At 42.8% G+C, this 14,285-nt stretch overlaps 1 protein-coding gene across 4 annotated transcripts in view; it reads left to right on the forward strand.

Annotated features, from left to right (window-relative positions):
• The window catches only part of CDK5RAP1 (CDK5 regulatory subunit associated protein 1), a 115,674-nt gene that overhangs the window by 3,262 nt on the left and 98,127 nt on the right, over positions 1–14,285 (forward strand). For all 4 annotated transcript variants that reach the window (XM_032419369.1, XM_032419368.1, XM_032419370.1 and 1 more), the window contains 7 exons: positions 580–894; positions 4,418–4,521; positions 5,011–5,045; positions 6,026–6,126; positions 8,105–8,315; positions 9,922–10,042; positions 13,192–13,422. In XM_032419369.1, coding sequence (XP_032275260.1) covers positions 603–894; positions 4,418–4,521; positions 5,011–5,045; positions 6,026–6,126; positions 8,105–8,315; positions 9,922–10,042; positions 13,192–13,422 — 1,095 coding nt within the window. In that variant the 5' untranslated portion in view covers positions 580–602. The remainder of the gene's footprint in view (positions 1–579; positions 895–4,417; positions 4,522–5,010; positions 5,046–6,025; positions 6,127–8,104; positions 8,316–9,921; positions 10,043–13,191; positions 13,423–14,285) is intronic.

Below are 14,285 nucleotides of genomic sequence, written 5' to 3' on the forward strand. Positions count from 1 at the left end.
TACTTTCCATTTGAAGGAACTCAAAGGAAGATGCTCTCAGATAGTAAGTGGTTTCCATAGTAGTGGGAGGCAACGTAGCAAGGCGGCTAGGAACATGGGCTTTATGGTCATATAGACCTTCATTTGAGTCCTGACTCTGTTGCTTAGGTGGGAGCTTAGGTAAGTTCCTCAGCCTCTCTGTGTCTATTTCCTCATCTCTGAGTGGGGGTAATAGTACTGTCTGTTGTCTTTTTGCTGAGGATTGCTGTAAGGATTTAATGCTCTTGAAACTGTTGCTGGCACAAGGTGCTTCTTTGTTACTTTGTCACACCATCTCATCTCATCTCTACCACCCCTTTGTTTTGAAAACTACCTGGATTTGTATCTTACCTCTGGCACTCCTTGGTGTGATCTTGGGCAAGTTGCCACAGTTTTTTTTTGTTTTTGTTTGTTTTTTTTTTTTACTTGTAAAATAGGGATAATATTATTTTCTTCTTGGGTTTTTGTGTATTAAATGTATTAATACACTGGAAGTACTTATAGCATTGCCCTGTATGTGGTGTTCAATAAATGTTGGTGATACTTGTTATTCTTTTGCAGATTTTGGGCTTTGATTTAGTGCCATGCATCCTTTGCAGTGTGTCCTGCAAACACAGAGGTGGGGGCCCTTGGCTTCTGTGTCCTGGCTACTGCTCAGGACCTGCAGGGCACATAGTAGTGTCCCCAGCACTGCATGTCCCAGTTCAGGGAGGCAGCAGGAAGATGGAGTTCGGAAGGATTTCAGCTCTAGGCTGGCCACTGGGCCGACTTTTCAGCATTTTTTAAGAAGTGCTTCAGCTCCTCAAGAGAAACCAGACATGGAGGACCCACCCCCCTATCTTACAGTGGATGAACTTTCAGGGAGGCAAAGAAAAGGTTGGTTTTACTTTTCTTCTTTCTTCAGACTTCCTGCTTTGTTCCTTTCCAGCATCCACAGCCTGATTCATAATTATTCTTTTATTGCAGACCCAGCTTTGGAAGGTTAATAGTGTGGGAAGCCTGCTAGGTTATGGAATTCTCAGACTTCATCAAGTAACATTAATATAAAGAAACTTGTGGGCGCCTGGCTGTCTCAGTCTGTGGAGTGTGCAACTCTTGATCTCAGGGTTGTGAGTTCGAGCCCCATGTTGGGTGTAGAGATTACTTGAAAATAAAATATTTAAAAAAAAAAAAAGAAACTTGGGGTGCCTGGGTGGCTCAGGCAGTTAAGTGTCTGACTTTGGCTCAGTTCATGATCTCAGGGTCCTGGGATCAAGCCCAGCGTCAGGCTCTTTTTTTTTCTTTTTTTTTTTAAAGATTTTATTTATTTGTCAGAGAGAGTGAGAGACAGAGCACAAGCAGGGGGAGAGGCAGACAGAGGCAGAGGGAGAAGCAGGCTCCCCGTTGAGCAAGGAGCCCGATGTGGGACTTGATCCCAGGACCCCGGGACCATGACCTGAGCTGAAGGCAGCCGCTTAACTGACTGAGCCACCCAGGCGTCCCCCGGCGTCAGGCTCTTTGCTCAGCGGGGAGTTTGCTTCTCCCTCTCCCTCTGCCCCTTCCCCACTTGTGCATGCTTGTATCCTCTCTCTCTCAAACAAATAAATAAAATCTTAAAAAAAAGAAACTTGTACTTTTGGTCCATGTGACTAGGGTGGGTAGAAGTCCTGGGGAGTCTTCTCTTTGGTTATCTTTGGAAACCCTATAATCTCTGTTCTAATTTTTAGATCATCTTAAATCATAAGACAGCTTTCACAATTGGTGATGTAGAAATTCATTCTTTATGCTTTTTTTTTTTTTTTAAAGATTTTATTTATTTGAGAGAGAGAGAATGAGAGAGAGAAAGCACATGAGAGGGGGGAGGGTCAGAGGGAGAAGCAGACTCCCTGCCGAGCAGGGAGCCCGACGCGGGACTCGATCCAGGGACTCCAGGATCATGACCTGAGCCAAAGGCAGTCGCTTAACCAACTGAGCCACCCAGGTGCCCCTCATTCTTTATGCTTAAACAGATTTTTTTTCCTCTTTTTTCTTTTTTTAAATTTTTTTAAAAGATTTTATTTATTTGTCAGAGAGAGAGAGTGAGAGTGAACGAGCACAAGCAGGGGGGAATGGCAGGCAGAAGGAGAAGCAGGCTCCCTGCTGAGCAAGGAGCCTGATGGCCGGGCTTGATCCCAGGACTCTGGGATCATGACCTGAGCCAAAGGCAGACGCTTAACCGACTAAGCCACCCAGGCATCCTCTTTTTTAATTTTTTTTTTTTAATATTCTATTTATTTGAGAGAGAGAGAGCACGAGAGAGAGCAGAGAACACAAGTGTGAGGGGGGAGGGGGCAGAGGGAGAGGGAGAAGCAGACTCCCCACTGAGCAGGGAGTCCGATGTGGGGCTCCATCCCAGGCTCCATTCCAGGACCCCGAGACTATGACCCGCGTGGAAGGCGGACACTTAACTGACTGAGCCACCCAGGCGCCCCTCTTTTTTTTTTTTTTAAAGGTTTATTTATTTATTAGAGAGAGCATATGCATGCGCATGTGAGCTGGTGGAGGGGCAGAGGGAGAGAATCTTTAAGCAGACTCCCTGCTGAGTGTAGAGCCCCTTGCAGGGCTCCATTTCATGACCCTGAAATCATGACCTGAGCCCAAATCAAGAGTTGGGTCGCTTAACCCGCTGAGCCACCCAGGTGCCCCTTTGTAATTAAATTTTTAAAAATTGGTATAAAATACTGCATTGTGCTGTACTATGAGGTACATATCCCCTATAGTTGGACATTAAATTGTTTCAAAAGTTTTATAAGTAATGCTATAATACGTTTCTTCACATATACACACACGCATATACATAACCACTGAGCCACCCAGGCACCCCTTGGTGTTTTTATTTTTAGACAAGGAAAGTGAGCCAAGGAAGGTTTAAGAATACCCTGATGTTTCTTTCTTTTATAAATTACTGCTGTTTTATGTTGGTTTTCATATGATTTTTTGTCATTAAATATTAACTTCATTTGGACTTTATTTGGGTCTGTTGATTAAAATGTGTTGGAGAGGAGTTGATGTAGGAATTTAGTTTCAAAGGGCTTGCCAGAGTATGAAATTGATGTTCTTAAAACTTCATGCAGATGTGTTTTACATCATAATACAGCCATACTTTCTTTTTTCTTAAAGATTGTATTTATTTATTTAATTGACAGAGAGAGACACACACAGCGAGAGAGGGAACACAAGCAGGGGGAGTGGGAGAGGGAGAAGCAGGCTTCCCGCCGAGCAGGGAACCCGATGCGGGGCTCGATCCCAGGACCCTGGGATCATGACCTGAGCCGAAGGCAGTTGCTTAACCAACTGAGCCACCCAGGCGCCCCTCTTTCTTTTTTTTTAAGATTTTTTTTTTTTTAAGATTTTATTTTTAGGGGCACCTGGGTGGCTCAGTCGGTTAAGTGTCTGCCTTCAGCTCAGGTCATGATCCCACGGTCCTGGGATCGAGCTCCACGTTGGGCTCTCTGCTCACGGGGAGTCTGCCTCTCCCTCTCCCTTTGCCTGCCTCTCTGCCTACTTGTGCTCTCTTTCTCTGTCAAATAAATAAATAAAAATCTTAAAAAAAAAAAAAAAGATTTTATTTTTAAGTAATCTCTGCGCCCAGCATGGGGCTTGAACTTAAAATCTGGAGATCAAGAGTTGCATGCTCTACCAACTGAGCCAGCTAGGCCCCCCAGTGCTTGCTTTCATTTAATATGTTTGTTTGAAGTTACTGTAGGAAGTTACCTCATTTTTATTTTATGGCTTTGTGTACCCTCTGGCCACTGCTGCTCCCTTCAGAGGTTGGAGAACCTCTTTGTGAGAAGGAGGGGTGTAATGTGTGGATTTAAATTTTCCCCCCAAGTTGATAATCAACACTATCAGCTAGTCCTCCCTTTTCTAATTGTTTTTATAACACATCGTGTTGATTCTCAGGTGCATGTTTCTCCTGTATTTTATTTTATTTGTTTTTTTTAAAAGATTTTATTTATTTATTTGACAGAGAGAGACACAGCGAGAGAGGGAACACAGGCAGGGGGAGTGGGAGAGGGAGAAGCAGGTTTCCCTTGGAGCAGGAAACCCGATGTGGGGCTCGATCCCAGGACCCTGTGATCATGACCTGAGCCGAAGGCAAACACTTAATGACTGAGCCACCCAGGCACCCCTCTCCTGTTTTTTAAATGATATGGCCTATAATTATGTATGTGTATAATGTAGTATTTCTTTTGTTCTGAAAGGCTGTCATTAATTTGGGGGTAGACCTGGAACTTAATGGTGTCTTAGAATTGAGGCAACAGGGGATTTAGTGGATAACCAGTTGCCTCAGATGTTTCTAGGGCATTTGGGAAGGAGACCTTTTGAGACATGTGGCCCCTTTTAGTCTGCCTACTGTGGAATCCCCCTCTCATTGCAGTCTATCTGGAGACCTACGGCTGCCAGATGAATGTGAATGACACAGAGATAGCCTGGTCTATCTTACAGAAGAGTGGCTACTTGCGGACCAGGAACCTCCAAGAGGTACATGCATTTTCTGCTTCTATTGTTTTTTGGGCCTGGGTGAGACTCTGCATTTGTGCCAGTTTTTAGATGCAGCTTCAGAAATAGGGTATGGCCTGGTGAGAGTGAGTTCCCTTGAGTAAAGTGTGTAGCATGGAACTAAGGTGTATTTTTGTTCCAGTTATTTTTGAAACTTTTATGGTGGTGCTCACTTTTAGGCAAGGAACTAAGTTAAAAATGGGCTGGGAGGTGGAGGGGAATGGGGAGCTAGTGTTTAATGGGTACAGAGTTTTAGTTGGGCAACATGAAATGGTTCTGGAGCTTGAGGGTGGTGATGGTTGCACAACAATGTGAATGTACTTAATGCTACTGAACTGTACACTTAAAAATGGTTAAAATGGTAAGTTTTATGTTATGTATGTTTTACCAGAGTAATAAAAAAAGGGCAATGGATAGTGATTCTACAGGGCAGATTTCAAAGATCATAATTTTCCCTTGCTTTCCACTCAGGCTGATGTGATCCTCCTTGTCACATGTTCTATCAGGTGAGAGTTTGTTCTTTACCTAGAGAGTGAATATATTTAATGCCAGAGTTAACAGTGCCAGGCTGGCGGACCTGTGGAGATGAGTCAGTGGACTTGTGATTTTTACAACAGTGGAGATAGCAATGATAGAACTCGGTTGATGTTTGCTGAGCATGTACTGTGTATCAGGTCCTGTGCTGAGCACTACATATGCACTAACTAATTTAATTCTCACAACAACCGTATGAGATAGGTGCTATTATCAAACCTGTTTTATAGATGAGGAAACCGAGGGTATGCTGAGGCACCCAACTTTTCCCAAGGTTTCTCTTGCAGGTAATGGCATGTTTATGATGTAATTCACATCATAAGGGTTAGGGTGCAGTCAGTGCAGAGATGGTGGCATCCATCAGAAGTGAACATACTATTTCTTACTTTGTTTCTGTGTACAAGGCATGTTAGTGTTAATGTTTTCCTTAGTGTTAATATAATCCAACATTTTTGTTTGGAGTGTTTCTGCTATAAGACACTGAACTACATGGCTTTGGAACATTCAGAAATGAATCCTCCTTGGAGCGTGGCTTTAAGGAGCTTGGTCTGATACGGGAACTAAGGCAGACACACAAATAGCTCTTAACATCTGGCAGAAAGCACTATGTAAAAAATCAAACAATAAAAGAGAAGTTGCTAACTACAGGGAAAAGTATAGTTAAAGTGATAGGGAAGTTAAAGGGTGGACAAACTCTCTACGAGGCTTTGTGAAGTAGATTGTTTCTGAGTTTGACTCAAAGGCTTGTCAGGTTTGGACGTATGCAGGAAGGGTGAATTACAGCAAGTGGTGCTTCTTCAGTTGGCTCCCTGCCTATCTTCCCTTAACCTAAAAGATAGATATTCATTTAAAGGGTTGAAGTTTGTTTTTATTTTATTTCCATTGTCCTACTCTTTTAGCTTGTGCTCCAGTTTATTTTCAGGTTCAGTTCTACCTCTTTTGATCTTTATAGGGAGAAGGCTGAGCAGACCATCTGGAATCGTTTACATCAGCTTAAAGCCCTGAAGACGAAACGGCTCCGCTCCCAAGTACCTCTGAGGATTGGGATTCTAGGTATCTGGTAATTTGCAGGTTTTTTGTTTTCACACTTGGGAAACCCTTAGAGACTGGATTCCCAGTGTTTGAAGAATTGTTATACACCTCATGTAACTCTTGTATTTGATGTCAGAGGCTGTAAGACTAAATGAGATAAAGCTAATAAAAGGGCTTTTCATAGTGCCTTGTAGTAATAGGTACTCAGAAAGTGGCCTATCCTTTCTAGAGTCTAATGTGGCTTATGGCAGCATAGAGTTATGGATAGGAGAGAGTTTGGAGTCTGAAAGAACAGCATGAATTTATAGCATAGGCACTTTTCATCTTGACTCCTAATGTATGCCCAAGTGAAGATCTAGATCTGCACTGACCAGTATGGTAGCCACTAGTCACATGTGTTTATTTAAATTTAACTAAAATTAGGGACCCCTGGTTGGCTCAGTCGGTGGAGCATGCAACTCTTGATCTTGGGATTGTGAGTTACAGTCTCATGTTGGGTGTAGAGATTACTTAAAAAAAAAAAAATCTTAAAAAAATAAATTTAAGGGGCGCCTGGGTGGCTTGGTCGGTTAAGCGTCTGCCTTCGGCTCAGGTCATGATCCCGGAGTCCTGGGATCGAGCCCTGCACTGGGCTCCCTGCTTAGCAGGGAGTCTGCTTCTCCTTCTGCCCCTCACTCCACTCATGCTCTCTCAGTCTGTCTCTCTCTAAAATAAATAAATAAAATCTTAAAAAAAAATAAATTTAAGTAAAATTAAATAATATTAAAAATTCCCTTCTTCATTCTCACTAGCCACCTATTGACTGCTCAGTAGCCACACTTGACTAGTGGCTATTAGTTTGGACAGCACAGATAAAGAACATTTCCATTATCTTAGAAAGTTCTGTTGGACAGCTCTGATCTAGATAGCTGGGAAGCATGTTTCAAAAATGAATATTCTGTACCCTTTTGGTCCCAGAATTTAGTTAATGTATTTAATTTAATTTAATTTTTTAAAAGATTTTATTTATTTATTTGACAGAGAGAGACACAGAGAGAGAGGGAACACAAGCAGGGGGAGTGGGAGAGGGAGAAGCAGGCTTCCCGAGAAGCAGGGAGCCTGATGCGGGGCTCGATCCCAGGACCCTGGGATCATGACCTGAGCTGAAGGCAGACGCTTAACGACTGAGCCACCCAGGCGCCCCAGTGTACTTAATTTTAAAACAGACTGTCCATTGTGGAATAATTAAATTAATTTCTCTTGATGAAGGGTTCAAACATATTTGGAGCATATCCTGTTATACAGATTAATGTACTAAGTGATGTAGGAGGTTGCAAGGATTAGCTGAAATCTTTCACATCAGTTCCTTCGTTATAGAAGCCCCTGGCTATATCTTTGTTAGGAATTTCAGAAATTCCCCCAATACTTTGTTTTTTATTGTGGTAAGATATATGTAACATAAAACTTACCATTTGAATCCTTTTTTTTTTTCTTTAAAGATTTTATTTATTTATTTGAGAGAGAGAGAGAGACCACGAGTGGTCGAGGAGGAGAGGGAGAAGCAGACTCCCTGCTGAGTGTGGGGCTCGATCCCAGGATGCTGAGATCATGCCCTGAGCCAATGTCAGATGCTTAACCAACTGAGCCACCCTGGCGCCCCTAGACTTTGAAACTCTATAGCCAGTTCCTGAAAAAAATTTTTTATTTGGAGTACCAAGTAAATTTCAATTGAAAAAAGAGATGATTCATGTCTAGAAATGTTTCTGGGTGATGGCTTAATTTTTTCTGGGCATTTAATTGAATTTCTTTAGTTGCTTGCTTCCTGTGGTTTTCTTATATAGGAAGATGCAGGTTCTAGTGCTATGGAAGTATTGGGCAAATTTGAGGAGCAATGAAGCTAAACTCTTAACGAGGTTTCTGTGCCCTTGTCTCTGACCTTAGCTAGAGGTAATGTGTACTGAGAAGTAGCCATGAGACCAGATGAATTTGGGAACAGGTGCTTTTTTTTTTCCCCTCCCAGGCTGCATGGCTGAGAGATTAAAGGAGGAGATTCTCAACAGGGAGAAAATGGTGGATATTTTGGCCGGTCCAGATGCCTATCGGGACCTTCCTCGACTGCTGGCTGTTGCTGAGTCAGGCCAACAAGCTGCCAACGTGCTGCTCTCTCTGGATGAGACCTATGCTGATGTCATGCCAGTCCAGACAAGCCCCAGTTCTACTTCTGCCTTCGTGTGAGACACCGCCCAAGAGACAAGGAGTGAATTTCTCCTTTCTCACTTTTATCTATTTATATTGGGGGGAGCTGTAGAGAGAGAGCGTGCACATGCATGAGCTGGGGGTGGGTGGGGGCTGGGGGTGGAGAGGGACGGGGAGAGAGTCTCAAGCAGACTCCGGGCCGAGCCCGATAAGGGCTTGATGTCACAACCCTGAGATCACAACCTGAGCCGAAACCAAGAATTGGTTGCCCAACAGGCGCTCATTCTTTCTCACTTTTAAAATAATGTTAAGGGGGGGCGCCTGGGTGGCTCAGTTGGTTAAGTGACTGCCTTCGGCTCAGGTCATGATCCTGGAGTCCCTGGATCGAGTCCCACATTGGGCTCCCTGCTCGGCAGGGAGTCTGCTTCTCCCTCTGACCCTCCTCCCTCTCATGCTCTCTCTCTATCATTCTCTCTCTCTCTCAATAAATAAATAAAAATCTTTAAAAAAAAAAAAAAAAAAAAAAAATAATGTTAAGGGCAGGGACACCTGGGTGGCCTAGTCGGTTAAGCGTCTGCCTTCAGGTCAGATCATGATCCCAGGACTCTGAAGGCAGACGCTTAACCAGCTGGGCTACCCAGGCGCCCCTACTTACTCTTTTTAGAGAGAGAGAGGGAGAGAGAGAACACCAGGGAGGGGTGGAGGGAGACGGGAGAGAGAATCCCAAGCAGACTCCACGTGGAGCTCAGAGCCTGACTGGGGCTTGATCCCAGGACCCTGAGATCACGACCTGGGCTGAAACCAAGAGTCAGACACCTGACTATGCCACCCAGGCTTCCCAATTTATCTGGTTTTATGACCTTATTTTAAATGGTGAACATTTCTTAGGTTATTAAATTTTCAATAACAGAGGTTGGCAAATTGGCAAAAAAAAGTTAGAGCATGTTTTTTGTAAATAAAGTTCTGTTGAAATATAGCCATGCCCATTTGTTTATATATAATCTGTGGCTGCATTTGGTACTACAATAGCAAAATTGAGTAGTTGTGACAGGGACTGTATGGTCTGCAAAGCCTAAAATATTTTCTATCTGGTTTTTTATAGAAAGTTGGCCAACCTGTCATTTTAATGGCTATCCCATACTCCGTTGATAATTTGAGGCTTTCATATACAGGATGCAAATGGAAGAGAGTGATTTCACTTAGATACCATAATAATTGGATCAGGAATGAGTGAGAAATATGGAACCCTCTGTCTTAAACCTGAGGTTTCTATTCATTATACACATTTTATGATATTTTTTTTTCTGGTCTAGATATAAAACGTTCAAACAAAACATTTATATTTTATATATATGGCGTATATATAAAGGCACCCCATTCCCTCGCCAGTTTGCTCCCTCAGGGTAACTGCTATATCCACCAATTACAATGTGGTTTCTATCCTGTGATTAAATACTAGTTTTTAAAAATAAAAAATGTTTGCCTTAAAAATGTCTCAGATTGGTCCAGTGTGAGTATGGTGCCAAGAGGATTCAGAGCCAAAGGATAATGCCGAGGGAGCTATGACCTCCTCCTTGGGTGGGAGCAAGGCATCCTACTCCTGTTAGTCCTGTTACTAAGTTTTGGTGCTTTTCTCCCCAGGTCTATCATGCGAGGCTGTGACAACATGTGCAGCTACTGCATTGTTCCTTTCACACGTGGCCGGGAGAGGAGTCGCCCTGTTGCTTCCATTCTAGAGGAAGTGAGGAAGCTTTCAGAGCAGGTGAAAAGTTCTCCAGGCCTTTGTCTTCTAAGCGTGGTTTTAGGAGGATGAGGAGAACCTTTCTTGTTTTGCTGCCTGTGCTATCTCTGAGCTATATAAGTTTAGAACCCATACCTGGCCAGAAAGAAATACCTGGGTGAATATCTTTGATTTGCTGCTTATAAATTATAGGCAGATCCATGTGAAGTTTGCTTAGGAGGCAGCACAGTGGAATGGAGAGAGCATGAGTTTAGAATCAGATGATTAAGTATGAATTCTGGCTGCAGCATTCTCTGGTTTGGTGCCCTGGTCACTTAACTATCATCTTTGAAACAGTTTCCCAATCTATGAAAAGAAGATAAAATAGTAACTTCCTTGATGGGTTATTGGAAAGATTGTTGTAGTTTAAATGTTTTTCTTTCTTTCTTTCTTTCTTTCTTTTTTTTTTTTTTAAGAAATCTCCACACCCATTGTGGGGCTTGAACTCACAACCCTGAGATCAAGTCACATGCTCTACCAACTAAGTTGGCCAGGTGCCCGTGTAGTTTAAGTTTATTTTTTTCTAAAGATTTATTTATTTTTAGAGAGAGCGCATTCGTGAAGAGGGGGAGGAACAGAGGGAGAGGGAGAAAGAGTCACAAGCAGGCTCTGTGCTAAGCAGAGTCTGACGTGGGGCTTGATCTCACAACCCTGAGATCATGACCTGAGCTGAAACCAAGAGTCAGACACTCAACCGACTGAGCCACCAAGGTGCCCCTAAATTTTTTTTGAAGATTTATTTATTTATTGGGGCGCCTGGGTGGCTCAGTCATTAAGCATCTGCCTTCGGCTCAGGTCATGATCCCAGGGTCCTGGGATTGAGCCCTGCATTGGGCTCCCTGCTTTGCGGGAAGCCTGCTTCCCCCTCCCCCACTCCCTCTGCTTGTGTTCCCTCTCTCACTGTGTCTCTTTCTGTCAAATAAATAAAATCTTAAAAAAAAAAAAAAGATTTATTTATTTATTTGAGAGAGAGAGAGTTGGGGAGGAAGGGGGCAGAGGAAGAGGGGAAGGGAGAGAATCTCAAGCAGACTCCCCACTGAGTGTGGAGCCCACCGGAGGGCTTGATCTCAAGACCCTGAAATCATGACCTGAGCCAAAATCAGGAGTAGGCCCCTGAACTGATTGAGCCACCCAGGTGCCCTGCCCCTAAATGTTTTTAAACTACCTGGCACATAGTAAATTTTCAGAGAATGATTTATTTGTCCATTATAGGGAAACTTCCCAAATATCTTCCTCATTTTTATTACAGAGCCAGCTTACTAGTTGAGGGACAGAGAATAGATGAGGGTAGTGAATCCCATCAGAGGCCAGAGGGGAGATAACTGTTTTGTTCCTTTTGGGAGCTGGTCCCCGCTAACTCTAGGCCTGGATCTTCTAGCCCTGAAGAGGAGGACTGTAGATGGGAAAATGGAGCTTTTCTTCCACTAGAGTCTCCCTGTTGCCTTACTTGCTTGGCTCAGGAACTGTGAGAGCTAGCCCCTGCTCTAGTTTTCAGTCAGCAGTTTGTCTCTGTTCTTACACTCTGGCAGTGCTCTCTTCTCATCTCCCATTCCCCAATTCTCAGTTCCCTGATTTGGTCTCTGGCTGCTCACAGGCACTGTGAGGTATTCTCCATACCCTACCTCTCCAAGTGCTTCCTGGTCTCAAGTTGTCTACTTCTTCCCTTCCAACTCCCTTACAGTACCAGAACTTACTCTTCAGGATAGAGACATTCTGTTTATTGTTTTATTTATTTGTTTATTTATTTTAAAGATTTTATTTAGTTATTTGACAGAGGGAGAGAGAGGGGGAGCACAAGCAGGGGGAGCGATAGGCAGAGGGAGATGGAGAAGCAGACTCCTCACTGAGCAGGGAGCCCAACTTGGGGCTCAATTCCAGGACCCTGGGATCATGACCTGAGCTGAAGGCAGATGCTTAACCAACTGAGCCACCCAGGTGCTCCCAAATGTCTTTTTTTTTTTTTTAATTTATTTATTTTTAAGTAATCTCTACACCCAACATGTGGCTCGATCTCATGATCCAAGAGTCCCAGGCTCTATCAACTGAGCCAGCTAGGTGCTCCTCAAAATTTCTTCATTGTCCAAAATACCTTTTTTTTTTTTTTTAAAGATTTTATTTATTTGAGAGAGAGTGAGAGAGAGAGAGAGAAAGAAAATGGGGAGGAACAGAGGGAGAGGGAGAAGCAGACTCCCCACTGAGCATGGAGATCTACATGGGGCTCAATCCTGGGACTTCAGGATCATGACCTGAGCTGAAGGCAGATGCTTAACTGACTGAACCACCCAGGCGCCCCTGTCCAAAAATACTGTATTGCTTTTTTTATTTTCAAACCAAGGTCCAATCAAGATTTGTGGTTTTGGGGCGCCTCGGTGGCTCAGTCGTTAAGCGTCTGCCTTCGGCTCAGGTCATGATCCAGGGTCCTGGGATCGAGCCCCACATCGGGCTCCCTGCTCCGCGGGAAGCCTGCTTCTCCCTCTCCCACTCCCCCTGCTTGTGTTCCCTCTCTCGCTGTGTCTCTCTCTATCAAATAAATAAATCTTTAAAAAAAAAAAAATTTGTGGTTTTACTTGGTTTTTATATTTCTTCAATCCCTCTTAATTTAAAACAGCCCTTTCACTTTTTTGTTGTTTGCTTTAAATGACACATTAAGTTTTTGAAGAGATCAGATATGTCTGGATTTGTCTGATTGCTTCTTCATGTTGTCATATAAAATATTCCTCTGAATTCTGGTAAACTGGAAGTTAGGTGTAAAAGCTTGATTCAAATTAGGCTAAATATTTTGGGAAGACTATTTCATAGGCAATGATTATATAATATTCAATTGACAGAATGCTGTCATAATTTGATTTATGGTGTTATAAATTAACCATTATTATTGAACATTGAATTTATGTCCAGGTTTTTGCTACTTTAAAAATGCTTTGAAGATAATTTTTATTTAAGGTTTTAAAAATTCTGAAGTTCACTTCTTCAGACAAGATGACCAAATGTGAAATTATTGGTTAAATACAGAATAGAATACATTTATGGATGGCTCTTGGTAGGTTCAACTAATTTCAGTTAGTGATTTGGCATGAAACTACCAAAAAAACTTTGATTTGCTTCCGATGTATTTATTTTCCCTTTCTTAGGGGCTGAAAGAAGTGACACTTCTTGGTCAGAATGTTAATAGTTTTCGGGACAGTTCGGAAGTCCAGTTCAACAATGCAGTGTCTACTAACCTGAGCCGTGGCTTTTCTACCAACTATAAACCCAAGCAAGGGGGCCTTCGTTTTGCTCACCTTCTGGATCAGGTCTCCAGAGTAGATCCTGAAATGAGGATCCGTTTCACCTCTCCCCACCCCAAAGACTTTCCTGATGAGGTGAGTATTGACAGTGAACTGTGCCAGGCTGTTACCAGTATCCTTAAGTATGCCAAAGGCTGGACCCAGTGGGAGGCAGCAGTCCTTGAATCTTGTTCAGGGGATCTTGTGTATTGCTGTATTGCCCTTTAATTCCACCAAAGATTTAAAGTCCACCAAGGTGGGGCAAAGATGGGACTGATATATTTAAAAAATTTTGTCTTCAAGGGCATCAAGGTCAGATTGTCATCTTCATCTGTAAAAAGGGATTAATAATAACCTCCTGCTTTAGGTTGTTGGGAAATAGGTATAATGTATGGAAGGTACTTATCAAAGTGCCTTAGCAATGCATGGAATGTATAGCCCACATGTGAAACCTTTTTTTTTGAGTTTTTTGTTTTGGTGAAATAGCTGTCTTTTGGCCCCACCCCTACCTTTTTGCCACTGGATTATATTCTTATTGAGTTGTAAAAGTTCTTTATGTATTCTTGATATAAATCCTTTGTCAGTATATTTTTTCAAATATTTTTTCTTAGTTCTAGTTTCTTTATTTTAAATATTTTATTTATTTTTTAAAGATTTATTTATTTTAGAGCGTGCAAGTGAGGGGCAGGGGGAGGGATAGAGGGAGAGGGAGAGAGAGACTCTCAGGCAGACTCCCTGATGAGTGCAGGGCTTGATTCCAGTACCCTGAGACCATGACCTGAGCCAAAATCAAGAGTTGGGCACTTAACTGACTGAGCCACCCAGGTGCCCCCTAAGGATTTTATTTTTTTTTTTTTAAAGATTTTATTTATTTATTTGAGAGAGAGAGTGAGAGAGAGAGAGCACAAGAGGGGGGAGTGGGAGAAGGAGAAGCAGACTCCCTGCTGAGCAGGGAGCCC

Source organism: Phoca vitulina, unplaced genomic scaffold, assembly GCF_004348235.1.
Source record: "Phoca vitulina isolate PV1807 unplaced genomic scaffold, GSC_HSeal_1.0 scaffold22, whole genome shotgun sequence".
NCBI classification, from domain to species: Eukaryota; Metazoa; Chordata; class Mammalia; order Carnivora; family Phocidae; genus Phoca; species Phoca vitulina.